The sequence below is a fragment of the Hippopotamus amphibius genome, chromosome 1 (genome assembly GCF_030028045.1).
Source record: "Hippopotamus amphibius kiboko isolate mHipAmp2 chromosome 1, mHipAmp2.hap2, whole genome shotgun sequence".
NCBI classification, from domain to species: Eukaryota; Metazoa; Chordata; class Mammalia; order Artiodactyla; family Hippopotamidae; genus Hippopotamus; species Hippopotamus amphibius.
The window spans coordinates 227,097,566-227,124,539 of record NC_080186.1 but is presented as its reverse complement, the minus strand read 5'-3'; the positions used below and the strand labels follow the sequence as shown (position 1 = coordinate 227,124,539).

Sequence of the window (26,974 nt, the reverse complement as noted above, 5' to 3'; positions counted from 1 at the left end):
CTTGTTGTTGAGTTTTAAGAGTTCTTTTTGTATTTTGGATAACAGTTCATTATCAAATGTGTCTTTTGTACATATTTTCTCCCAGTCTGTGGCTTGTCTTCTCATTCTCTTGATAATTGTCTTTTGCAGAGCAAGGTCCAGCTTATCAGTTATTTCTTTCATGGATCATGTCTTTGGTGTTGTATCTAAAAAGAAATCACCATACCCAAGGTTATCTAGGTTTTCTCCGATGTTATTTACTAGGAGTTTTATAGTTTTATGTTTTAAATTTTAGTCTATGATCCATTTTGAGTTAATATTTGTGAAGAGTGTAAAGTCTGTGTTTAGATTTGTTTTGTTATGCATATGGATGTTCAGTTGTTCCTGCACCATTTGTAGAAGATATGGTCTTTCCTCCATTGTATTGCCTTTGCTCCTTTGCCAAAGATCAGTTGACTGTATTTATGGGGGACTATTTCTGGGCTTTCTACTCTGTTCCATTGATCTATTTGTCTGCCCTTTTACCAATATCACTTTCTTGATTCCTGTAACTTTATAATAAGTCTTGAAGTTGGTAGTGTCAGTCCTCCCAGTTTATTCTTCAGTGTTGTATTGACTGTTCCAGGTCCTTTGTTTCTCCATGTAAACATTAGAATCAGACTATACGTATCTGTAAGATAACTTTGTTGGGATTTTGACTGGAATTGCATTGAATCCATAGACCAGGTTGAGAAGAAGTGACATTTGACAATGTTGAGTCTTTCTATCCATGAATATGGAATGGCTGTTGGGTTGACCACAAAGTTCGTTCGGGTTTTTCCATAACATCCTATGGAAAACCCCGAACAAACTTTTTGGCCAGCCTAATATTTATTTAGTTCTTTGATTTTGTTCATTGGTGTTTTATAGTTTTCCTCATATAGATCTTGTATATATTTTGTTAGATTTATACCTAAGTATTTCATTTTGGGGGTGCTAATGTAAATGATACTGTGTTTTTAATTTTCAGTTCCACTTGTTCATTGATGTATATAGGAAAGCAGTTGACTTTTGTATATTAACCTTGTATCCCACAACTTTGTTATAAATCGCCTATTAGTTCCATGAGGTTTTTGGTTGATTATTTTAGATTTCTACGTAGATGATCATGTCATCTCCAGAAACAGATTTATGTCTTCCTTGCTGATATGTATACCTTTTACTTTCTTATCTTTTTGCATTACCAAGGACTTTCAGTTCCATGTTGAAAAGGAATGGTGAGAGGGGACATCCTTGCTTTGTACCTGATCTTTTTTTTTTTAAGAACTTTTATTCAGATACAGTTAACAGACAGTAAACAGCATATATTTAGAGTATACAATTTGGTATCCCAGTTTCCCAATTCATTCCCCCCCAACCCTCCCTGCTTTCCCCAATTGGTGTCCATGTATTTGTTCTCTACACCTGTGTCTCTATTTCTGCCTTGCATTTCCTCTTTCATAGTTGTTAGCATTTGCCTTATGTATTGAGGTGTTCCTATATTGGGTGCATGTATATTTATAATTATCTCCTCTTCTTGGATGGATCCCTTGATCTTTATGTAATGTCCTTTCTTGTCTCTTGTAATATTTTTTATTTTAAAGTCTATTTTATCTGATATGACTGTTGCTACTCCAGCTTTCTTTTGATTTCCATTTGCTTGGAATATCTTTTTCCGTCCCCTCACTTTCCGTCTGTATGTGTCCCTAGGTCTGAAGTGGATCTCATGTAGACAGCCTATATATGGGTCTTGTTTTTGTATCCATTCAGCCAGTCTGTGTCTTCTGGTTGGTGCATTTAGTCCACTTACATTCAAGGTCATTATCGATATGTATGTTCCTAGTACCATTTTCTTAATTGTTTTGTTTATGCTTTTGTAGGTCCTTTTCTTCTCTTACGTTTCTGCTTAGAGAAGTTCCTTTAGCATTTGTTGTAGGGCTGGTTTGGTGGTGCTGAATTCTCTTAGCTGTTGCTTGTCTGTAAAGCTTTTGACTTCTCCGTCGAATCTGAATGAGATCCTTGCTGGGTAGAGTGTTCTTGGTTGTAGGTTTTTCTCTTTCATCACTTTAAATATATCGTGCCACTCCCTTCTGGCTTGCAGAGGTTCTGCTGAGAAATCAGCTGTTACCCTTATGGGAGTTCCCTTGTATGTTATTTGTTGTTTTTCCCTTGTTGCTTTTAATAACATTTCTCTGTCTTTAATTTTGGCAGTTTGGCTACGATATATCTTGGTGTGTTTCTCCTTGGGTTTATCCTGCCTGGGACTCTCTGCGCTTCCTGGACTTGGGTAGCTATTTGCTTCCACATGTTAGGGAAGTTTTCAGCTATAATCTCTTCCAATATTTTCTCGGGTCCTTTCTCTTCTCCTTCTGGGACCCCTATAAGGCGAATGTTGGTGCGTTTAACATTGTCCCAGAGGTCTCTTAGGCTGTCTTCAGTTCTTTTCATTCTTTTTTCCTTATTCTTTTCTGCATCAGTGATGATCACCATTCTGTCTTCCAGGTCATTTATTCACCATTCTGTCTTCCAGGTCATTTATTCGCCCTTCTGCCTCAGTTAATCTGCTATTGGTTCCTTCTAGTGTATTGTTCATTTCAGTTATTGTGTTGCATATCTCTGTTTGTTTGCTCTTTAATTCTTCTAGGTCTTTGGTAAACTTTTCCATTTTTGCATCCAGTCTTTTTTCAAAGTCCTGGATCATCTTCACTGTCATTATTCTGAATTCTTCTTCTGTAAGGGTGCCTATCTCCTCTTCATTTAGTTGTTTTTCTGGGGTTTTATCCTGTCCCTTTATCTGGTACAAAGTCCTCTGCTTTTTCATTTTCTCTCTTTCTGTGGCTGTGGTTTTCAGTTCCACAAGATGAAATACTGCTGATACTGCTTGATGCTGCTGTCTGCCCTGTTGTGGAGGAAGCTATCTAGGAGGCTCCTGGGTGCTTCTTGATGGGAGGGACTGATGGTGGGTAGGGCTGGGTGGGCAGAGCTCAGTAAGACTTTAATCTGATTTGGTGGGCGGATTAAAGTTTGGTAAAACTTTAATCTGCTTGTCTGCTAATGGGTGGGGCTGTGTTCACACCTTGTTGTTTGTGTGGCCTGATGCTACCTAGCACTGGAGCTTACAGGCTCTTTGGTGGGGCTAATGGCAGACTCTGCTCACACCAATGAGCACTTCCCAGAACCCCTGCCACCAGTGCCCCTGTCTCCTCGGTGAGCCACAGCCACCCCCCACCTCTGCAGGCAACCCCCCAACACCAGCAGGTAGGTCTGGTTCCGTCTCCTATGAGGTCACTGCTCCTTCCCCCGGGTTCTGGTGAGCACACTTTTTTGTGTGCCCTCCAAGAGTGGAGTCTCTGTTTCCCCCAGTCCTGTGGAGGTCCTGCAATCAAATCCTGCTGGCTTTCAGAGTCTGATTCTCTGGGGATTTGTCCTCCCGTTGCTGGATTCCCAAGTTGGGAAGCTTGACATGGGGCTCAGAACCCTTACTTTAGCGGGTGGACTTCAGCAGTATAACTGTTCTCCAGTTTGTGAGTCACCCACCCAGCATTTATGGGGTTTGATTCTAACGTGAGTGTGTCTCATTGCAGCTTCTCCTTTGTCTCTGGATGTGGGGTGTCTTTTTTGGTGAGTTCCAGTGTCTTTCTGTTGATGATTGTTCAGCATTTAGTTGTAATTCTGGTGCTCTTGCAAGAGGGAGTGAGCACACGTCCTCCTACTTTGCCATCTTAATCCTATTGTATCTGATCTTAGTGGGAAGGCTTTGAGTTTCTCACCATTAAGTATGGTGTTATCTGTAGGTTTTCTGTATGCTGTCTTTGTCAGGTTGAGAAACCTCTCCTCATCTTTTTTTTTTTAATTAATTAATTCATTAATTAATATTTATTGGCTATGTTGGGTCTTTGTTGCTACTTGAGCAGGCTTTCTCTAGTTGTGATGCCATAGACTCTGTCTAGGGAGTGGATTTGTGATCTCTGAAGGAAAAGAATTTCTTCTTGGGATCAATAACAAGCCACTGCTCAGATTTAAGTTACAGAATAACCGTTTATTGAGAAGAAAGTACAACAGCTTCTAGCACAGACACCAGAAGGGGGTGGAGAGACCTGAGAAGGGGTATTACATGAGCATGTTATATACCCTCAGAGCAGAGTTAATTACAGTCCCCATCTTAAGATTGATTATTAGGGTTGATTGTTAGGATTTATTGTTTCTTTAGAAACATTTGTGATACTCAGAGAATTTTGTTACTCGGTGATCTTGTGACGTCCCAGGTAACCCCCACCCTAGAGTCATAAGAATCAGCCTTAAAGAATGAGTGAGGTTAAGTCACATTTTTCCAGCTCTTCCACCCCTCCCCCTACCAAGTCAGCCCCTGGAACTCTCAGTTGCGGAGAGCAGGGGCTACTCTTCATTGTGCATGGGCTTCTCATTGTGGTGGCTTCTCTTGTTGCGGAGCATGGGCTCTAGGCACGTGGGCTCAGTAGTTGTGGCTCGTGGGCTCTAGAGTGCAGGCTTAGTAGTTGTGGCACATGGGCTTAGTTGCTCCACAGCACGTGGGATCTTCCCAGACTGGGGATCGAACCCATGTCCCCTGCATTGGCAGGAGGATTCTTAACCACTGTGCCACCAGGGAAGTCCCACCTCTCCTCATCTTTTGCCTTTTAATTGGATTGTTTATCTTTTTCTTATTGCATTGTAAACATTCTTTATATATTTTGCATATGAGTCCCTTATCAGATATATTATTTGCAAATATTTTCTCCCATTCTGTGAATTGTCTTTATTTTCTTGATGGTATTGTTTGGTAAAGTTTTAAATTTTGAGGAATTTAACTGTTCTTACTTTAGTTGCATGTACTTTGGTATCATGTTTGAGAATGCTTTACCTAGCCCGAGGTCATAAAGATACACTCCTAAATCTTATTCTGAGAATTTTGTAGAGTTACCTCTTTATGCTTAGCTTATGATCCATTTGAAGTTAATTTTTGTGTATGGTGTAAAGAAGAGGTCCAGATATTCTTTTGCATGTGTCTATCCAATGGTTCCAGCACTATTTGTTGAAAAGACTATTCTTTCTCCATTGAATTGTATTGGTACCCTTGTCGAAAATCACTTGACTTTAGATGTAAGGGTCCATCTCTGGACTTTAAAATCTGTTTCATTGATGTCTGTATAATCAGTACCTACACTGTATTGATTATTTCAGCTTTGTAGTAAGCTTTGAAATCTGGAAGTGTGAGTGAATTTCCCATATTTCTATTATTGGTTGTAATCTGAGAACATATTTGTATGATTTCAATCATTTAAAATTTGTCAAGACTTGTTTTGTGGCCTACCATATGGTCTTTCCTGGAGAATGTTTCATGTGCACTTGAGATGAATGGTTGCTTGGATTCTGCTATTGTTGAGTGGAATGTCTGTTAGGTCTAGTTTGTGTATAATGTTGTTCAAGATGTATTTCCTTTTTTTTTTTCCTGGCCATGCTGCATGTCTCATGGGATCTTAGTTCCCTTACCAGGGATTGAACCTGGGCCCTCAGCAGTGAGCACACAGAGTCCTAACCACTGGGCTGCCAGCAAATTCCCAAGACATATTTCTTTGTTGATTTTCTTTCTAGATGTTCTCTCCATTTTCGAAAATGGAGTGTTGAGATTTCAAACTGTTATTGCTCCTGGTTGAGCAAGCTGGGATGGGCATGATTGAGGCCCACTGTTCTTGGCCTGAAATGCCTGGGGTAGAGCTGCCACATGAGTGGCACCTAGATGGAAGAAGGGACCCCAGACCTTTCGGCTGTGCTTGTCTGGAATAGAGCTTCAGTATGTAGTTGGGTTAGATAGAAAAATGTTGACTGCCTACCTTTCTTCAGGAGACTCTGTGGCCCTAGATTAAGAGCTGGGCTGATAGGGAGCCCCATGTTCTTGGCTCATTCTGCCTGGAGTATAGCCTCTGTCACACTGTGGGGGCAGGAGTGAGTTTGTGGCTCATATGCCACAGATTCTTGCTATTTTTAACCAAGATTTAGTAGTATTTCTTACATAAATGTTTCTCCATTTGCTATATGTCCTTAAATATACTTTCCAGAGACTATAAATGATTGCTTTTTATAACTTTTATCACTTACGGTTGTTTAACTGAGGGGGGGATCTATGGAGCTCTTCATGCCACCATTCCAGTATTCTCTCTCCTTTCTCTCTTTCAAATTGGAAATTGGATCTAGAGTCTTGATTAGAGATTGTGGCTGATCAGTTTTGGTATTTCAGATCTGAGGTTGTATACTTCTTTTTGCATCATCACATCAGGAGGCACTTAGGCTCAAGTTTTGCAGCTGTTGGTGATACTAAATTTGCTTTCTTGGTTCAGCCGGTGACTGACAGATCCCTTCATTTAAGGGTTCATGTATTTCTTCACGTTTTAAAGGTTCATTTACTTCTTCATTGCATTTAGCTAGTAATCTGTGGGTGATATTTAGACACACTGGGAATATTCTATTCTCCAACAGCTTTTATTTCACTTAATGGTTTTAGCATCTGTATTGATCCATGCCTGAATAAATTATTTCACTGAGGGAAACTTTGTTGATTTTGAAATTCCTTTTTCTTCAATTTTTCTTGTAATCTTACACCTTCTTTTTCTATCAGATTACTTACTGCTTTAACTTTTAAAAGTGGGGTGGGGTTATCATTTGTGTGGAATGTCCTAAAACTAAGGACTAACACAGATAATGTAGTAGTCTAAAGAAAATTGTTATGGCTAAAATTAAGGTCGATGCAGGCCTGAGAAGTCCGTTTGTTGGTGGCAGGCAGAGGCACTGAGTTTTCCCTGTTTGTTTCTTTTAATGAAAATTGGTAAGTTTCCAACTACAGGCACATCTGTATTATCTTTGGACTTTGAATTTTTCCGCAATTGGGGAAGTATCTTATAGAATCAAACCTAGAAATTCCAGTTACAGGATATGAGTATTTTTAGGCACTTGGTCACATATTGCTCGATTATGTAGACTTTAATAGGATCAAAGACTATAATAAGTTCAGTAGTGAATAAATTGAACTGACTGAACTGTGAAATAGTGAGAAGGGTGAAATGCTTGCCCTTTTAATTTTCACCTTCTCCTTTCTTATTATTGTTCTTAGGGGAAAAGGAGTATGCATTTAGATTTTGAATAATTCTCTTCTCTAGTGTAGTTGAGAGCTAATAAAATGCTCACAAGCAGTGTTTCCTCTTTCTTATGATTTTGAAACTATACAGTCAAAGCAACCTCAAAATACAATAGACAAATACAAAAAATCAAAGCAACCTCAGTGTATACATTATTAATTAGAAAACCTAGACAAATTTAATCTTGCTGTTTGCTTTTTTGTCTCCAGGGTCTTGATAATTGACAGGAACACAGAAAGGCAAAGGGTACATTGTTTTAACATAGGTATGGAGTTTCTCTCACTACACATAGACCTCAACAGAGGAGACATAACAGCACTTCCACCGTGAGAGACTAACTTCTGGCCTACCTGGTGATAATCTCCATGAAGATCCTGCCAAGTCCTTGGAGAAATACCTCTGGCCATTCCCACGAGTTAGTCTGTGTCTGTCTCTTCCTCTCCTCCTACCTTCTACCCTGTCCCTTCTTTTCTCATTCCTTACCCCCTTCTCTTTTTCATCTTCCCTCTCTTTCTCTGTCAGTCTCAGGTCTTGAGTTTTTTTGGAAACTAGTTGCATGTCTCCTTCATTACGATGTGCAAATAACAGTAGCAGCTGAGCAGCTGTATTATATTTCTGCATGCTAATTCCAAGAGAAAGATACGAAGGTTAGTTTACAGGTGTACTACCCTCCAAACTGATTACTACTAGTCAGTAGTCATCTACCTTTTATCCCAAATGAAGTTTATTTCCACACTGGTGCATTTGAGTGACTCAGTACATTTCTCCCCCTGTTCTTTGTTGCCATTGTTGTCCTCTCAAGAGAACAACACAATTGAGTACTGTATGGATATTTAATACATAGACAATGTAATCCTTTCAGATTTCTGATGGATTCAGGAATCTGTTTCTCCAGGAACCTGTTATGAGAGAGCATGACGTGTTTCTAGGTGTTAGGGAGTGGGGTGGTGTGGTGAGGCCATTTTATGTTTTAGTAGGAAGAACTGGGATTCCAGACACCTTGTTAATAGGCCTCACTCTGCCATGTACTAGTTTTCTGCAGTGACCCTGGACAGCTCTCTTGATAGCTGTAAGTTCTACTCTATGAAACACTGATATTAGTACACATGCCAGATTTGCTTTTTACAGGTTTGTTATGGGATCTTTAAAAAACATAATATGCTTTAGTAATGTGGTGTTTTTAATAATCCATTCTGAGTCTGTCATTCCTGAATTGTCATTTTTGATGATGCATTTAATTTGCGGTTTAAGGACTGATTGCTGCCTCAAGCTTCCCTTGTAAGTTAATTAGTACTTGGAAATATTTGCAATAGAAGTTATGAATGATTTGTTTCTCAGACCAAAAAGCCTTTTTACCCATTAGATAAACCACTCATAATACTATTTTTGTGGGGGAAATATACTCTGGATTCCGGCGGGTATTCTAGAAACTTATTTTTCATAGTTTTTTTTGTTGTTGTTTTTTTTTTTTTTTAAATTTTTTGGGGGTACACCAAGTTCAATCATCTGTTTTTATACACATATCCCCGTATTCCCTCCCTTCCTTGACTCCCCCCGTCTTGAGACCCCCCACCCTCCCCGCCCCAGTCCTCTAAGGCATCTTCCATCCTCGAGTTGGACTCCTTTTGTTATACAACAACTTCCCACTGACTGTCTATTTTACAGTTGGTAGTATATATATGTCTGTGCTACTCTCTCGCTTCATCTCAGCTTCCCCTTCACCCCCCACCCCCTCCCAAACCTCGAGTTCTCCAGTCCATTCTCTGTATCTGTGTCCTTGTTCTTGTCACTGAGTTCATCAGTACGACTTTTAGATTCCATATATGTGAGTTAGCATACAATATTTGTCTTTCTCTTTCTGACTTACTTCACTCTGTATGACAGACTGTAGTTCTAGCCACCTCATTACATATAGCTCCATCTCATCGCTTTTTATAGCTGAGTAATATTCCATTGTGTATATATGCCACATCTTCTTTATCCATTCATTTGTTGATGGGCATTTAGGTTGCTTCCATGTCCTGGCTGTGGTAGATAGTGCTGCAATAAACATTATGGTATAAGTTTCTTTTGGGACTATGGTTTTCTTTGGGTATATGCCCAGGAGTGGGATTACTGGATCATATGGTAGTTCTATTTGTAGTTTTTTAAGGAACCTGCAAATTGTTTTCCATAGTGGCTGTACCAACTTCCATTCCCACCAACAGTGCAGGAGAGTTCCCTTTTCTCCACACCCTCTCCAACATTTGTTGTTTCCAGATTTTGTGATGATGGCCATTCTGACTGGTGTGAGGTGATACCTCATTGTGGCTTTGACTTGCATTTCTCTGATGATGAGTGATGTTGAGCATCTTTTCATGTGTGTGTTGGCCATCTGTATGTCTTCTTTGGAGAAATGTCTATTTAGGTCTTCTGCCCATTTGTGGATTGGGTTATTTGCTTTTTTGGTATTAAGCTTCATGAGCTGCTTGTATATTTTGGAGGTTAATCCTTTGTCCATTGTTTCATAGGCAATTATTTTTTCCCATTCTGAGGGTTGCCTTTTAGTCTTGTTTATGGTTTCTTTTGCTGTGCAAAAGCTTTTAAGTTTCATGAGGTCCCATTTGTTTCTTCTTGATTTTATTTCCATGATTCTAGGAGGTGGGTCCAAAAGGATCTTGCTTTGATGGATGTCATAGAGTGTTCTGCCTATGCTTTCCTCTAGGAGTTTTATAGTGTCTGGCCTTCCATGTAGGTCTTTAATCCATTTGGAGTTTATTTTTGTGTATGGTGTTAGGAAGTGTTCTAATTTCATTCTTTTGCATGTTGCTGTCCAATTTTCCCAGCACCACTTATTGAAGAGGCTGTCTTTTTTCCATTGTATACTCGTGCCTCCTTTGTCAAAGATAAGGTGCCCATATGTGTTTGGGCTTACTTCTGAGTTCTCTATTCTATTCCATTGATCTTCCTTTCTCTTTTTGTGCCAGTACCATACTGTCTTGATCACTATGGCCTTGTAGTATAGTTTGAAGTCAGGAAGCCTGATTCCACCAACTCCATTTTTCCTTCTCAAGATTACTTTGGCTATTCAGGGTCTTTTGCGTTTCCATACAAATCGTAAGATTTCTTGCTCTAGTTCTGTGAAAAATGCCATTGGTAATTTGATCGGGATTGCATTGAATCTGTAAATTGCTTTGGGTAGTACAGTCATTTTCACGATGTTGATTCTTCCAATCCAGGAACATGGTATGTCCCTCCATCTGTTTGTGTTGTCTTTGATTTCTTTCATCAGTGTCTTAAAGTTTTGTGCATACAGATCTTTTGCCTCCTTAGGCAGGTTTATTCCTAGGTATTTTATTCTTTTGGTTGCAATGGTGAATGGGAGAGTTTCCTTAATTTCTCTTTCTGCTCTTCCGTTGTTAGTGTATAGGAATGCAAGAGATTTCTGTGCATTAATTTTGTATCCTGCTACTTGACTAAACTCATCAATGAGTGCTAGCAGTTTTCTGGTAGAGTCTTTAGGGTTTTCTATATATAATATCATGTCATCTGCAAAGAGTGACAATTTTACTTCTTCTTTTCCAATTTGGATTCCTTTGATTTCTTTTTCTTCTGTGATTGCTGTGGCTAAAACTTCCAAAACTATGTTGAATAATAATGGTGAGAGTGGACACCCTTGTCTTGTTCCTGTTCTTAGAGGGAATTCTTCCAGTTTTTCCCCATTGAGAACGATGTTGGCCTTTGGTTTTTCATATATGGCTTTTATTATGTTGAGGTAATTTCCTTCTATGCCCATTTTCTGGAGAGCTTTTATCATAAATGGATGTTGAACTTTGTCAAAAGCTTTTTCTGCATCTATTGATATTATCAAATGGTTGTTATCCTTCAATTTGTTGATGTGATGTATCACATTGATTGATTTGCATATATTGAAGAATCCTTGCATCCCAGGGATAAACCCCACTTGATCATGGTGTATGAGTTTTTTAATGTGCTGTTGGAGTCTGTTAGCTAGTATTTTGTTGAGGATTTTTGCATCTATAGTCATCAGTGATATTGGTCTGTAGTTTTCTTTTTTTGTGACATCTTTGCCTGGTTTTGGTATCAGGGTGATGGTAGCCTTGTAGAATGAGTTTGGGAGTGTTCCGCCTTTTGCAATATTTTGGAAGAGTTTGAGAAGGATAGGTGTTAGCTCTTCTCGAAATGTTTGATAGAATTCGCCCGTGAACCCATCTGGTCCTGGGCTTTTGTTTGTTGGGAGATTTTTAATCACCGTCTCAATTTCCGTACTTGTGATTGATCTGTTCATGGTTTCTATTTCTTCCTGGTTCAGTCTTGGAAGATTGTATTTTTCCAAGAATGTATCCATTTCTTCCAGGTTATCCAATTGATTGGCATATAGTTGCTTGTAGTAGTCTCTCATGGTGTTTTGTATTTCTGAGGTGTCCATTGTGACTTCTCCTTTTTCATTTCTAATTCTGTTGATTTGCATCTTCTCCCTTTTTTTCTTGATGAGTCTGGCTAATGGTTTATCAATTTTGTTAATCTTCTCAAAGAACCAGCTTTTAGTTTTATTAATTTTTGCTATGGCTTCCTTCCTTTCTTTTTCATTTATTTCTGCTTTGATCTTTATGATTTCTTTCCTTCTGCTCACTTTGGGGTTTCTTTGTTCTTCTTTCTCTAGGTGTTTTAGGTGCAAGGTTAGGCTGCTTATTCGATCATTTTCTTGTTTCTTAAGGTAGGACTGTATTGCTATAAACTTCCCTCTTAGAACTGCTTTTGCTGCATCCCACAGGTTTTGGGTTGTTGTGTTTTCATTGTCGTTTGTTTCTAGATATTTTTTGATTTCCTCTTTGATTTCTTTAGTGATTACTTGGTTGTTTAAGAGTGAATTGTTTAGCCTCCATGTGTTTGTATTTTTTGCAGTTGTTTTCCTGTAATTGATATCTAGTCTCATGGCATTGTGGTCTGAGAAGATGCTTGATATGATTTCAACTTTCTTGAATTTGCTGAGGTTTGATTTGTGACCCAAGATGTGATCTATCCTGGAAAATGTTCCGTGTGTACTTGAGAAGAAAGTGTATTCTGTCGTTTTTGGATGGAATGTCGTATAAATATCAATTAAGTCGAGATGGTCTAATGTGTCATTTAAAGCTTGTGTGTCTTTATTTTCTGTTTGAATGATCTGTCCATTGATGTAAGTGGGGTGTTCAAGTCTCCCACTATTATTGTGTTCCTGTCGATGTCCCCTTTTATGGCTGTTAGCATTTGCCTTATGTATTGAGGTGCTCCTATGTTGGGGGCATAGATATTTACCATTGTGATACGTTCTTCTTGAATGGATCCCTTGATCATTATGTAGTGTCCTTCCTTGTCTCTTGTAATAGTCTTTACTTTCAAGTCTAATTTGTCTGATATGAGTATTGCTACTCCAGCTTTCTTTTGACTTCCATTTGCATGGAATATCTTTTTCCATCCCTTTACTTTCAGTCTATATGTATCCCTTGGTCTGAAGTGGGTTTCTTGTAGGCAGCATATAGAAGGGTCTTGTGTTTGTATCCATTCAGCCAGTCTGTGTCTTTTGGTTGGAGCATTTAATCCATTGACATTTAAGGTGATTATTGACATGTGTGTTCCAATGACCATTTTCTGAATTGTTTTGGGTTTGTATTTGTAGGTGTTTTCCTTTTCTTGTGTGTCCTACTTAGAGAAGTTCCTTTAGCACTTGTTGTAAGGCTGGTTTGGTGGTGCTGAATTCTCCTAACTTTTGCTTGTCTGGAAAGCTTTTGATTTCTCCCTCAAATCTGAATGAGATTCTTGCTGGGTAGAGTATTCTTGGCTGTAGGTTTCTCTCTTTCAGGACTTTCAGGATATCCTGCCATTCCCTTCTGGCCTGCAGAGTTTCTGTAGAAAGGTCAGCTGTTATCCTTATGGGTTTTCCCTTATATGTTGTCTGTTGCTTTTCTCTTGCTGCTTTTAATATTTTTTCTTTGTGTTTAATGTCATTAGTTTGATTAATATGTGTCTTGGTGTATTTCTCCTTGGGTTTATTCTGTATGGGACTCTCTGTTCTTCTTGGACTTGGTTAATTATTTCCTTTCCCATGTTGGGGAAGTTTTCCACTATAACCTCTTCAAATATTTTCTCAGACCCTTTCTTGTTTTCTTCTTCTTCTGGGATGCCTGTAATTCGAATGTTGGTACGCTTAATGTTATCACTGAGGTCTCTGAGACTGTCTTCTATTCTTTTTATTCTTTTTTCTTTTTCCTGCTCTGTGGCGTTTATTTCTCCCATTCTGTCTTCCAACTCACTTCTTCGTTCTTCTGCCTCAGTCATTCTGCTGGTTATAGCATCTAGAGTATTTTGAATTTCAGTTATTTTGTTATCCATTGCTGTTTGTTTTTCTGAGTTCTTATGAACTGTTTCTTGTATTTTCTCTATTTTGTTATCGAGATTTTGTATCATTTTTACTATCATTACTATCATTACTCTAAATTCTTTTTCAGGCATTTTTCCTATTTCCTCCTCATGTATTTGGTCTTGTGGGTTTTTTTCCTGCTCCTTTGCCTGCGTGGTGTTTCTTTGTTTCCTCATGCTTGTCCAAACTTTTGGGGTTGCTTGTCCTGGCGATAGAGGTGTTTATAGAAGACTGTCCAAGCCTCAGACTAATGTCCAAGTATTGGATTAAACAACTTCAGCAGAGATTATGGTGTCATCACCCACTGGAGTTGACAACAGGAAATGCAGTGTCTGCCATGTGCTGGAATAAGATGCGCTGAGCTGAGGGCTTGAGGACCAGAAGTTCCACAGGTTAGAACCTGCATCAGACTCACATGAGAACAGGACTGAGGTTTGAGTCAGCACCTGGGTTTCACGGAGGTTGAGGACTGCCTCTCCCATTCCTCTTGATCAACCACTTGATCCCAGTCACTTTTGACTCTGCAGACACTAGTTTGTGGATGTTCAGAAACTCTGTTTCGCTGCCCCAAGCCTCAGTCTACTGACTTTCTGCTCTCCTGTTGTTTTTTTAATGCTTAGCAGCATCAGTATTTATTTATTTATTTGGTAACACCGTGTGGGCATTCAGGATCTTAGTTCCCCGACAGAGATCAAACCCATGTCCCCTGTATTGGGAGCTCAGAATCTTAACCACTGGATCACCAGGGAAGTCGCAGAGCTTGTTTCAATAAGAATATTTCTCTCTGCCTCCCACCTCATTATTCCCCATATTTTGGGTAGAGGAAAGACCCTTTCTAATTCTTCTTTTAAATAAATTTTGTTTGTTTATTTATTTATTGGCTGCATTGTAGTTGTGGCTCATGAGCTTCATTGCTCTGTGGCATGTGGGATTTCCTGGACCAGGGATCGAACCCGTGTACCCTGCATTGGCAGGCGTATTGTTAACCACTGCGCCACCAGGGAAGTCCCTAAATTCTTAACAACTATTGCAGTGCTTGGCACAGAATTGGTTCTCCAAAAATACATAAGCTGAGCTCTCGCTCCCAGACTGGATGGGCTTCTTGGGAGCAAGGATCCAAAGCAAGAGGAGGAGAGGATAGGGCATACTGTCCTGCTGGGGAGGACCTGGATGGAGCAGGGTGCTGGAGGGAGGTGAGGGTGGGGAACTCCAGCATTTCCATTAGAACAGGTGAATGGCGAAGGTAAGTGGGGCATAAAGATAAGAGTACATAGACTTAAGGATTGCTTTATCATGAAGGTCCAGAGAAGTATGAGGTGTGAAGGTGTGTGTGTATGTGAGTGCTCTGCACAGTCTTTGTTCTATGTAAAAATTGCTCTGAGGGTTGGCAGTAGTCATTGATTTTATTTTTCAAGTAGTAGCCCAAAACAGAGACACGGCTTTTATCTTTCCTTTTGAGTGTTGGGGTTGGAGTAGGGATGAGTTCTGGTAGAGGCTTTCTCTATTATTATATTCATATATTCTTCCTGTCTTCCAGTGGCTTTTTTTTGTGTGTGTGTGCATATATGAAAGTCCAGACACTTTATTTTCCCCTACAAGGTTGTCACATGATTGTTCCTGCCTACTTCTCCAATGTCATCTTGTACTACTTTCCCCTTTTCTCATTAAGTGCCAATTATCCTGGCTTTCTTAAGTTTATTTATAATATTAAAGCCTTGTTTTCAGTTGTTTTCCCTATCCAGAGCTCTTCTTTCAGATGTTTACATGGCTGGGTCTCTCATCGCTCTCATATCTCTTGTAAATGTCACTAGAGAAGCCTTCTATGAACACCCAGTCTGAAGTTAATACATTCAGGTAGAGTTAATTTTTAACGTTATCTTATTTTCTTCACATCACTACCTTTTTTCTTTACTTTTTTTTAAAAACAGATCTGTTTTCTTCCCCTAGAATGTAAACTGCATGGAGTCAGGGACACCATTTTGTTCACTGCTATATTCTCAGCACCTAGAACACTGCCTCATACACAGCAGGCTTTCAGCAACTTTATTGAATAAATCAGTTAAGTAGCTGCTATGCGGTTCAGTGTGAAGTCCTTTATTGTCCAAAATTGATCACTTTTAATTCAACAAATATTTATTAAGCATATATCATGTATCTTGTTGGGCTCCTGGGACTACAGAGATGCCTTAGATGTCTGTTCTGTCACTCAAGGAAGGCAGTATTAGATACTGATTAAGAATAGTGGCTTTGAGGACTTCCCTGGTGGTCCAGCAGTTAAGTCTCCATGCTCCCAATGCAGGGGGCCCAGGTTCTATACCTGGTCAGGGAACTAGTTCCTGCATGCTGCAACTAAAAAATCCCACGTGCTGCAGCTAAGACCCAGTGCAGCCAAATAAATAAATAAATATTAAAAAAAATATTGAGTCCCCATCCTGTCCTCTTGTCTAAGACCAGCATTAAAAAAAAAAAGAAAGTGGGTTTGGTGTTCAAATCCAGGGACTGCCACTTAGTAGAGTGTGATCTTGGCAAGGTAAGGTCTCTGATCTTTTAGTTTTCTACCTAAAAAATGGGAATAATAGTATCTCTCACATAGAATAATTATTAGGCATAAATAAATGAGTAAAGCACTTAGTACGATGCTTGCCATGTAATGTATGCTCAGATATTGGCTTTTTTTTTTTTTTTTTACCTTTTTTTTTTCTTTTTTTTTAAGTTTTAGCTGGTTGCTCTTACATTGCTTTGGGGAGGATCAGTGAATTGCTGCTCTTCATACCTTACACAGTTCCCTTGTGAGAACTGCAAATCACTGCTGGGTCTACCTTCTTTAATAAGCATGTATAGTTGAAACTACTATACATCTTGTCATCCACTGCATCAGCAGTAGAGCTGGACTTAGAGATGTACCTCAGCTGCAGATGTTCTGAAGTTGTGCTTCTCAAACTGGCAATTATTAAGATTTACCTAGAGAGCTTATTAAAGTACAGCTTTTTGCCCCACTGCCTTCTGCCTTCAGCCCTTATTTTCATTTGCTAGGTTTAGAGAGAGGATTGAGAATTTTCATTTCTGTGAGGTGATGTGTTGCCAGTCCTTGGACTGTACTTTGAGTAGGATTTTTTCTGGAGTTGTGATAATATGGTAGCCACTAGCCACATGTGGCTATTGAGTACTTGAAATGTGGTTAGTTTGAAATAAGATGTACCTTACGTGTAAAATATACACAGGAGTTTGAAGATTTACTATAAAAAATGTAAAATATCTCTATTAATCAGTATTTTCAGAGTATTGACTGCATATTGAAAGGGTAACATTTTGGAAATACTGAGTTAAATATGATATAATAAATCTAATTTCACGTGTTTCTATTTCTTAATGTGGCTACTAGAAAAGATAAAAATTACATACGTGGCTTGCATTATATTTCAACGAGGCAGAAAAACATACTGCCTGTCTCTTTAAAGTATCTTCTTAGGGCCTCCATAAAGTGCATCTCTCTTATATAGCCTGTTTTTGAAATCACCCATTACCAACAAAGCTTCTAAATTGAGTAAAAATCTATTCGCTTATTATCAAGTGGTGATGAAACACAGAAACTTTTATTGTTCAAGAAACTCCTATAATGGAAAAGAATCTGAAAAAGTATCTATTTATATATCTGTCTGTCTAATAACAATCACTTTGCTGTGTACTTAAAACCAACACAATATTGTAAATTAACTACACTTCAGTTAAAAAAAAATTTACCAAGAAATTTTTTAAATTAAAAACAAAACAAGAACTTACATGGTGGTTCAGTGGTTAAGAATCTGCCTGCCAGTGCAGAGGACACAGGTTTGATCCCTGGTCCGGGGAAGATCCCACATTCCGAGGAGCAGCTAAGCCCATGCACCACAACTACTGAAGCCTGTGTGCCTAGAGCCTGTCCGCAAAAAGAGAAGTCACCACAATGAGAAGCCCACACACTGCAACAAAGAGTAGCCCCTGCTCTCCACAACTAGAGAAAGCTTGTGCACAGATTGAAGACCCAACGCAGCAAAAACAAAACAAAATTAAAAAACCCCAAAATGCCTAATTAGTGAGGGAAACAGTACATATTTACAAGCTACCATCCTAGTCATTTCTAAAATACAGACAAGAACAGAATACTAATTTAAAATCTTAGTCCAGCTCTATTGCTAATTGATAATATTTTGTCTGTTTCCAGTTACTATGCCCTAGTCCTGCTTTACTCACATAGATTTCAAAATGATTAATTTCCTTAAAAGTTGTAATATTTTGGTTCAGATTTCTTGTTGAATCAACATTTGGAACCTTCCCTTTTTATGAGTCATTGCAATTTTTTAAAAATAATTTTTTGGCTGCGTTGGGTCTTCTTTGCTGCATGTGGGCTTTCTCTAGTTATGGTGAGTGGGGGCTACTCTTTGTTGCGGTGCACTGGCTTCTCATTGCGGTGGCTTCTCTTGTTGTGGAGCATAGGCTCTAGGCGTGCGGGCTCAGTAGTTGTGGTGCATGGGTGGTATGTGGGATCTTCCCGGACCAGGGATCGAACCTGTGTCCCCTGCATTGGCAGGCAATTCTTAACCATTGCGCCACCAAGGAAGTCCCTGAGTCATTGCAATTTAATTACAGGTCTTAACAAAGGAAGTAATTTGCTTTGACTATATTCCTTATGGGTTAATGACTTTTAGACTTTTACTATCTGGAACATTCTTTAGTTTTAGGTAACTACTGTGGTAAAGCTAATTCCCAGTCACCTCTGTAGCAAGAACTATTTTCTATCAACTTTTAGTTTTCAGTTTTTATCTTACATACTTTGTATATGTGTGTTGTGAACTGCACATGCTTTCCTGAGTAAACAGTTACACACAGTTTTGGGGGTGATTAGAAACAGAATCCTAGAGAATTGAATTAATTGCTCACGTGTTTTTAGAATGGCTTCAGATACTTGGTATAGGATTAGATGATCCAACCCTTAAGATCCTTTCTAATTTAGGATTTATATTTTGTTTGTTGGTTCAGTTCTTCCTCCCCCCCCCCCCCAATATTTCTTGGGTGTGCATTTGTCTTTTATATTAAAAAAAAGTTTCAGACACATATTATTGGTAGTACCTAAGGCAATAATATGAGGTACTTAGCACTCAGCCATAGCATCCCTTTTTCAGTTCTCTTTTTGGTCTTGTTAGGGATAAAGTAGCTAATACTTTTATAGCTTTTATAATGCTTGTCTTTAAAAAAAAAAACTGAGGAGGCATTATGATTAGTCTTAGGCAGGCAGTGGTATTTAACCATAATTGAGTAACTTTGGTTTTTGTTTGTCCCCCCCCCCTCCAATTTACTAACGTCTATATATGGGACAATAAAAGGCAGTTTCCTTTAGAAATAAATTGATTTAAGCAAAGGCGATTTGCATTATGGGAGTTTTAAGTAAGAGTATGGGTGGTACATAAAAGAGGTAGATACATCAAAGAGTAGAAAAATGATTGAAGTGGAGTAATTGAGAACATTGACACCTTTTCTCCATTTATGTTACTGTTAATTTTTTAAGTATAATGTACATTCAGGTATGTTAACTTATCATTGCCAGGTTTCCATGGATCTCAATAGTGCCAGTACTGTTGTTCTTCAGGTCTTAACACAGGCCACCAGTCAGGATACTGCTGTGTTAAAACCAGCTGAGGAGCAGTTGAAACAGTGGGAGACGCAGCCAGGTTTCTATTCAGTGTTGCTGGTAAGTTGTTCTAAAAGAGTTTACTATTATTTTTAATAAAATAAGATACTATTATTTTTAATTGTTCTAAAAACTTACTTGTATTGGTGGTTTACTGTAGTGAAACCGGTCCACATGTTTGGCTGCCATTGCTCCTGCCACATGTTAATTCAGGGCATGACTCTCTGAGAATGTTTAAAAAATGTTTGTTGGTGGTTGAATAAATAACCTAGCAGGGTACTGGTAGAATCTGCTCAGCAGGCAGCCCTGTGCTGATCATCTGTTTTAGTGTGTTAATGCTGACCTGAAGACTGTAGGTCTAACAATTTGATGTTTTTATTTCATCCTTATCCTTGCCCCTGTTAATTTACATTGTCAGAGTTCTTCAGGTCTCCCCGCTGCAGCATCAACGTCAGGTCTGTCTTGCTCGGTGTGTTTCACTTTAAAACATTTTCTTTCCCCCCCATCTAAAAATGTTATTTTCTTAACATATCTGATCTTTCCTGGGTGTTGTAGGAAGTAGTATTATAATTAACAATATGTGCTTTAACTAAATCTTTCTGGGAGTAAAAGTTTTTAGTTAATTAATCAAAATTATTTTCTCAATGCCAGAATGAAAAAATGTCTTTTTTGTATTGAAGGCCTTTCTTATTCTTTTCTTCTTCTGAAAGCTTGAGAACTCTGATTAGTGTGTGAGATTTAGTTTCTGGCCATGGCAAGGAGGCTACCAATTGGATCAAAAACGGATTCAGTATTTGTGACTGGGTCAAAAATTCAGGGCAGAACTGTTTACTATATCTTGTAAAATAGAATACTGTGGTGTTACATACGTATTTTGACTTAATGACTAAAAAGTTTTGAGTTGTTACATTTAAGAAGATACTAGTCATGCCTGGAAGGAAAATTAAATATTATCTGGAGTCATACTTGATATTCTGAATGTAACATGAAAGTTGGCTCTTTGATACAGTAACACACAGTTAAAAAACATTTTAATTTCTAAAGATACTGAAGTATCTTATTCTTGTAGATAATCCAAGCATCGTGTTTTTGTAAATTTTGAGGCATAGTACAGATCTTTAGAAAATCTCTGAGTATCTTTATTCTTCATGTGCTTATTTAAATGAGTGTGCTCTGTAATTAGCCTTATGTTTTTTCAGGCCAAAAGATAAAACACTTTTAGAATTTCTTAATTTAGTTACTGCTTGACCTTGGAAAAACCAATAGGCTTGCTTGATACTTTCTGTGTAGTGTTTGAATTATTAATATTAAGTGCCTAGACCTTTTTGTTTTTATTTTTACTAGGTCTACTTTTCTTCTTAGAAGGAAAGTAAAACTTCTTTTAGATGGAATAGATTATAATAGATTTAAAAACTGCTGAGTTCAAGTTATTTCTTCCTTTTTCCCTGTACTCATTGTCTTGACACAGTTGCTCTATTTGAGTCTTAGCCATCTAGTTTAGTCTGCAGATTCCTAAATTTGTATACCTGATCTCAGGTATGTGTTCCAGTCCTGTTATTCAATACGTTTATTCAATAATATAATATGTAGTTACTTGAATTGACACCTGCAGCTTGACTTTTCTTGGTTCGTAAGTGTAGCTGAGTTAGGCTGCGATATACCAAATTCCACAATATTCCCACATTACTCTCATTCATTCGCTCATTTGCTTACTAGATATTTATGAAGTTTCTGCTTTGCTGGGCTCTGTGCTAGACTCCACTCATAAGACACTACTCAATTTAGTGTGGAAAGTAGGCATGTAAAGTGTTAAAATCGAATGCAGTTAGTTAATTAGTCATGCAATTAATGTGGTGAGAGAACCCAAGCTTTCTTGTGCAAAGGACACCCAAAAGAGGGACTCTGACTCAGTTGTCGGGCTTCTTAAGGAATAAATGGGCGTTACACATCTATCTTTGTAACTTTTTTTTTGGTATGCACGATTTTCTAAAAATAGAATTATAGTATACATACCTGTTTTTAATACTTAACGTATAAATTTTTTTTTATAGTAAAGGACATACTTCCACATCATTATTTTTGGCTTTGAGGTTTTCGCACACAAGGTTTTGTTTAAGAGGTCCTCTCTCGGGATATGAGTTGTCTCTGGTCTGAGGTGTAGTACAGTTTTCATCAGTTAACGTATTCCTACAATTCCTATTTGTCCTGTGTACCCACTATTGTAGAAATATTTTTTAGAAAGCAATAAAACATTTTAATTCTCACTGTTTGTGGTGTTTTAAATTACAGTGTATTAGTTTTACTATTCTTTTTATTTTGTATACGTTTGTAATATTTATAAACTTTTGATAACAATTCTGATAAATTTTAAAATACATTTGAAAAGTCACAGAACAGTTACAATTTTGATTTCAAGGTCATGTTGCTTGGTTTAGCATGCACAGTCATTTTTACTCTGTCCCACTACAGTGCAAGGCAAGGACTGCCTGTATTTGGGTTAACACAGTGAATAAATTTTTTGAGTAATGGTTAACTTTGAGTTGAAATTATTCATATCACTTCCGCCTTTATGTTACTTGAAAATATTTTGCTATTGAATTTAAGCATAATTGCTTTGATAAGGAGGATACTTTGACTCTTTGAATCTATGCTGTGGTGGGTCTACTTTTTCTTTTTTAATTTAGAGGTGTTTATTTTGGTTTTGTGCGTGTGCGTGTAGGTTATGCTGTATAATTAGATTTATTTGTTTGTGAGTTTAATCTTTTATTAGGAAACAGTTAAAACCTACCTAAAAGTAGAATAGTATAATGAATCTCCATATATCCATTACTCATCTTACATAATTGACATACTCCTGAGCAAATGTGCTTTCTTACATGAATTGTAGAGCTAAAGATATTTAGAAAATAACAATAATGGTATGTGAAGTGATAAAATTTAAGGGAACCATTTAATTAAAAATATATCCATACTTTATTGTGGTATATTAATTATACTTTTAACTTATTACATGCTCATTCTGATGCTTTGTTTCTTATTTACAGAATATTTTCACAAACCACACTCTGGATATAAATGTAAGATGGCTTGCTGTGCTGTATTTTAAAAATGGAATTGATCGCTACTGGAGGCGAGTAGCACCTCAGTAAGTTCCATCTCTTTCCCTCTATCAGTGTCATCCTTTTCAAATTCATGGAGATATAAGACTGTTATCCGTTAATCTTCATTCTTTATTTAAAAGAATTCATTTGTGCTTCCTTCAGTAGCACATATGCTAAAAGTGGAACAATACAGAGATTAACATGCTCCTTGAGCTAGGACAATGTGCAAATTTGTGGTGTGTTTGATATTTAAAAAAAAAAAGGTGTGTTAACTACTGAAGAAGAAAAGTGTTCTACATAGTTAATTACAAATCTACATCTATATTACTACTCTCTGTGAGGTTTTTTTTTTTGAAGATTTTTTTGAATTGGACCATTTTTAAAGTCTTTATTGAATTTGTGACAATAATGCTTCTAAATAAATGAATAAATAAAATATTCACTTATTTGTTTTTAGCTGTGTTGGGTCTTCATTGACGCACACAGACTTTCTCTAGTTGTGGTGAGCGGGGGCTACTCTTTGTTGTGGTGCTCGGGCCTCTCATTGCTGTGGCTTCTCTTGTGGAGCACGGGCCCTAGAGCGTGCCCAGGCTTCAGTAGGTGCAGCACGTGGGCTCAGTAGTTGTGGCTCAGGGGCTCTAGAGCACAGGCTCAGTAGTTGTAGCACATGGGCTTAGTTGCTCTGTGGCATGTGGTATCTTCCCTGAGCAGGGATCGAACCCATGTCCCCTGCATTGGCAGGTGGATTCTTACCTACTGTGCCACCAGGGAAGTTCCTCTCCGTGAGTCCCCCACCATGGGCATAGGGTATGTGGATTTCTAGTTGGCCTTCTGTTTTTGAGGATCTCTAATTTTATGGGCACAAAACAAATGCTGAATTAATGAATCATGTTGAAAAATGTCTTTTTTTTTTTTTTTTTTTAAAAAAGGAAGTACAAGGCTAGGATTCTGGAAAATATCATTGAGAAGGAACTCCGAGGTCATTTCTGAGCCAACTAATGTTAGTTCCCTAGTCTTCTGCATAATTGCCTCTGTGGTGGAAGTTGGGTAGTATACATTTGTAATCTCATCCGTTTCAGTTTAACTTCTCTGTAGGTGGTTAAGTGAACAAATTTTTCTTAATAGTTAATTACATGTTCTGTAATTGATGGAAAGACAGTATAGACAGGACCCAGGAATTTGTTTGATTAAATATAGTGAACTTTGCCAAAAGAAGTAACATAGTCTTTGTTCTCCAGTAGATGGCACTACAACTCTGTAGTTTTTATATTCATAAGCCCTTTTTTAAAAAAAATGAGTACTTCAGAGTGCCTGTAAAATGTGCTCTTGAATAATATTGGAAGTAACTAGAATATTTTAAAGCTACACTTAGGAACTGTAGCATAAATCAAACACTTTTCTTATTTTAGAATCAATTCATAATTTTGAGAGAATTGGAGTGTTTAGTGATGAGAAATTATATATTGTTGAGTTGTAGGAAACAACATGGCAAGACGTGTTTCTACTGCTATGTCCAATTAAATTTTGTATGTCTTCTAAAATTCATTTTTTATTTTACTAGTTATATGAAGAATATGGTTATAAGTGACTGCCTTGGATGGGAGAGTAAATTATGATTAAATATTTCAGATTGTACTTTCACGTAAAGAATTAGAAACTGTAATTTAGTTTGAATCTTAAAAGTTAAGGGAGATATGGTATTAAGTAGTTAAACTCTAAGCTGTATCTTTTTTTTTAATATTTATTTATTTATTGGCTGTATTGGGTATTTGTTGCTGCACACGGGCTTTCTCTAGTTGTGGAGAGTGGGAGCTGCTCTTTGCAGAGCGCAGCCTTCTCATTGTGGTGGCTTCTCTTGTTGCAGAGCAGGGACTCTAGAGCGCAGGCTCTGTAGTTGTGGCACGCAGGCTAAGTTGTTCCATGGCATGTGGGATCTTCCTGGACCAGGAATTGAACCCATGTCCCCTGCATTGGCAGGTGGATTCTTAACCACTGTGCCACCAGGGAAGTCTTTAAGCTGTATCTTTTAATGATAAATTGAGATACAAGCTGGAAAGGAGGTGAATATACTGAGGCAGCAAGGATGCTAAGAACGTAAAGCAAGGGAGGAAAGATTAGTTACGGAGCTCATATTTAAATTTAAAACACTTAAAAAAAAATCTGTTGCTATCTAAGTTCCATCTTATAGTTTCTCTTCTTACCACTGTTGTCACAGAATGATTAAGCTTATATATCATTACTTTATAAAATGCAACTTTTACTGGGTCCTAATTAATTAGATACTATCCAGTTTCTGCTTGGGATATAGTCTAAATTCATCTCATGATAACGTGCATAAAGTTGAAGGTGGAATGTTATTTTTGGAGAATTGCTAAAACATGAGATTTCTCAGGTTAATGGCTTGTTTTCTTTAATAGGTATATATTTTTTGCATGGTCTCTTTCTCTATTTTGGTAGCTAATCATTATATTATACCCTCAATTTAAACTATGAGAATGATGAAAACTGTTGAACCTGGCTTCTTGGCATAGAAGAAAACTTGAATTTCAAGCTTGAATAAAAACATTATAGGAGAAAACATTGTTTCAGGGATTTGATTGATAGAAGGAAGCTATTAAAATTGGAAAGTACAGCATAGTTATAGAAAGATTAGAGAGATTTTCTTTAATGGAAATGCACAGACTTGCATTGGGCTTTGACTCCTTTTGCCTAAACGTTTATTTTTTTAAATTGAGGTTTAATTGACACATAACATTATATGAGTTTCAGATATGTAACGTGATTCAAAATTTGTATATATTGTGAAATGGTCACCACCATAAGTCTAGTTAACATCTGTCACCATACATAGAGAATTTTTTTTCTTGGGATGCATTTTAAGATTTACTCTTTTAGCAACTTTCAAGTATGGAGTACAGTATTATTAACTGTACATGCTGTACGTTACATCCCCATAACTTCTTTATAACTGGACGTTTGTACTTTTATAGTCTCTTCACCTGTTCTGCACCCCCCCAAATATCTATCTTAATCTTGTTTTCTCATTTGTTTACTAATTTGAGCAGTCACTATTAAGATTAAAAAAAAATCTTACTGAAGTGTAATATATTAACATACTTAAAAAGAGCACAAATGAAGGGTACAGTTTGAATGTTTGTAATGTGAGCACATCCATGTACCCTGCCACTCAGAACTAGATAGAACTAGCACCCCAGAAGCTTCCTTTCTGCTCCCTCACAGTCACCTGTATGCCCTCCTCAAAGATCTGATGTTGCTCACCATAGGTTGGTTTTACCTGTTTCTGAACTTCTTACAAATGGAAGTCTTATGGTATGCTCTTTTTTATATCTGACTTTTATTCAGTGTTATATTTGTGAGATTTATCCATGTTGCGTGGGGCAGTAGTTTGCTCTTTTATGTAGGAGTATAACATCCCATTTTAGGAACATATCACCATTATCTGTCCGTTCTGCTGTTTATAGGTACTGATTTCATTCTTTGAAATGTGCTGTCTTGTTTTATGATCCCATCATATGGTATTTTGGTAAATATTTTATATGCACTTAAAAGGAATATATGTTTTGCTATTGTGGATTGTAATGTTTTATATGTATCAATTAGGTCAAATTTGTTGATTATGCTATTCAAATCTTCTATGTTGTTAACTGATTTTGTGCTACCTTTTCCATCAGTTGCTGAGAGAGGTATGTTAATATCCAAATATCAGTCCAATCTCTGTCTTCATTGTCTTATTTTCAGGTACCTGTGTCTCTGTCCAAATTTTTCTCTTCCTATGAATGGCACCAGTCATTGGATTAGGGCCCACCCTAATCCAGTATGACCTGGTTTTAAATTGATTGCATCTGCAAAGCCCTTAATTCCAAATAAGGTCACATTCACAGGTATTTGGGATTAGGACTTGAACATACCTTTTGGAGGATTGGCGGGGGAGACACAATTCAATTCAACAGATGCCTTAAAACATTTTAAAAACATCAAATGCAACTTTTTTTTCTTTTTCTTTTTTTTAATTGGGGTATAGTTGTTTTACAGTGTTCTGTAAAAATTGTATGCAACTTTTATAGCTGATTTTTTTGGGGATGATTTACCCAGTACCAGCTACTGCATCATAGCCAGAATGGAAAACCTTAAAATGAGGGCTTTAAAATTTAATTTTAAAATAAATAAAACATTCAATTCACATAGTGCAAAATTCAAAATGTATGGTCTTATACAGATGGTTATTCTCTGTCTCAATCCTTCTGCTATCTAGTTTACTTCCTCATTTGCAGTCAAAACTATTAGTATTGTGTTTATCCTTTTCAGACATGTACAGTGAAAGATTTTAAACTAGTTGATTTCTAATGTGTTCCATCCCAGATATTCTCAGATTCCTGATCCCTTTCCACATAGAATTTTATAAAGTAAGTCAGTGTAAGACTAATATTTACTCATTGATTTTTTTTTTAGACTGTCATTAAATTTTTGGTAGGCAACTGTTTTTATATCAGTAGAAGCAAACATCAAAATATCATGTTCTTTACTCTTGATTTGTCTTATTTCCTATTGCTTACGATTTTGTGCTTCCTATTAATTCAGTTGTGAAGGAGGAATTTTGTGCTCTTGAATTACCTGACGTGTCAATGTACAAGTAATGAAAATAATT

The 26,974-nt window shown here is 37.5% G+C and overlaps 1 protein-coding gene and 1 non-coding gene across 9 annotated transcripts in view; both read left to right on the top strand.

Moving 5' to 3' along the window:
* IPO11 (importin 11) overlaps positions 1 to 26,974 on the top strand; it is a 213,332-nt gene that overhangs the window by 20,749 nt on the left and 165,609 nt on the right. For 6 of the 8 annotated variants that reach the window (XR_009054785.1, XM_057742725.1, XM_057742689.1 and 3 more), the window contains exons 2-3: positions 19,124 to 19,267; positions 22,252 to 22,352. Coding sequence is in view for 7 of the 8 variants with exons in the window: in XM_057742725.1 (XP_057598708.1) it covers positions 19,124 to 19,267; positions 22,252 to 22,352 (245 nt within the window). In the remaining variant the exon portion in view is untranslated. Of the gene's footprint in view, positions 1 to 13,662; positions 13,935 to 14,838; positions 15,397 to 19,123; positions 19,268 to 22,251; positions 22,353 to 26,974 lie in introns of those variants that run through there. The other 2 variants (XM_057742715.1, XM_057742708.1) reach the window with 2 other exon arrangements.
* On the top strand, positions 22,458 to 22,561 carry LOC130842937 (U6 spliceosomal RNA). The gene has a single exon (XR_009050644.1). It is a non-coding gene; the product is annotated as a U6 spliceosomal RNA (small nuclear RNA).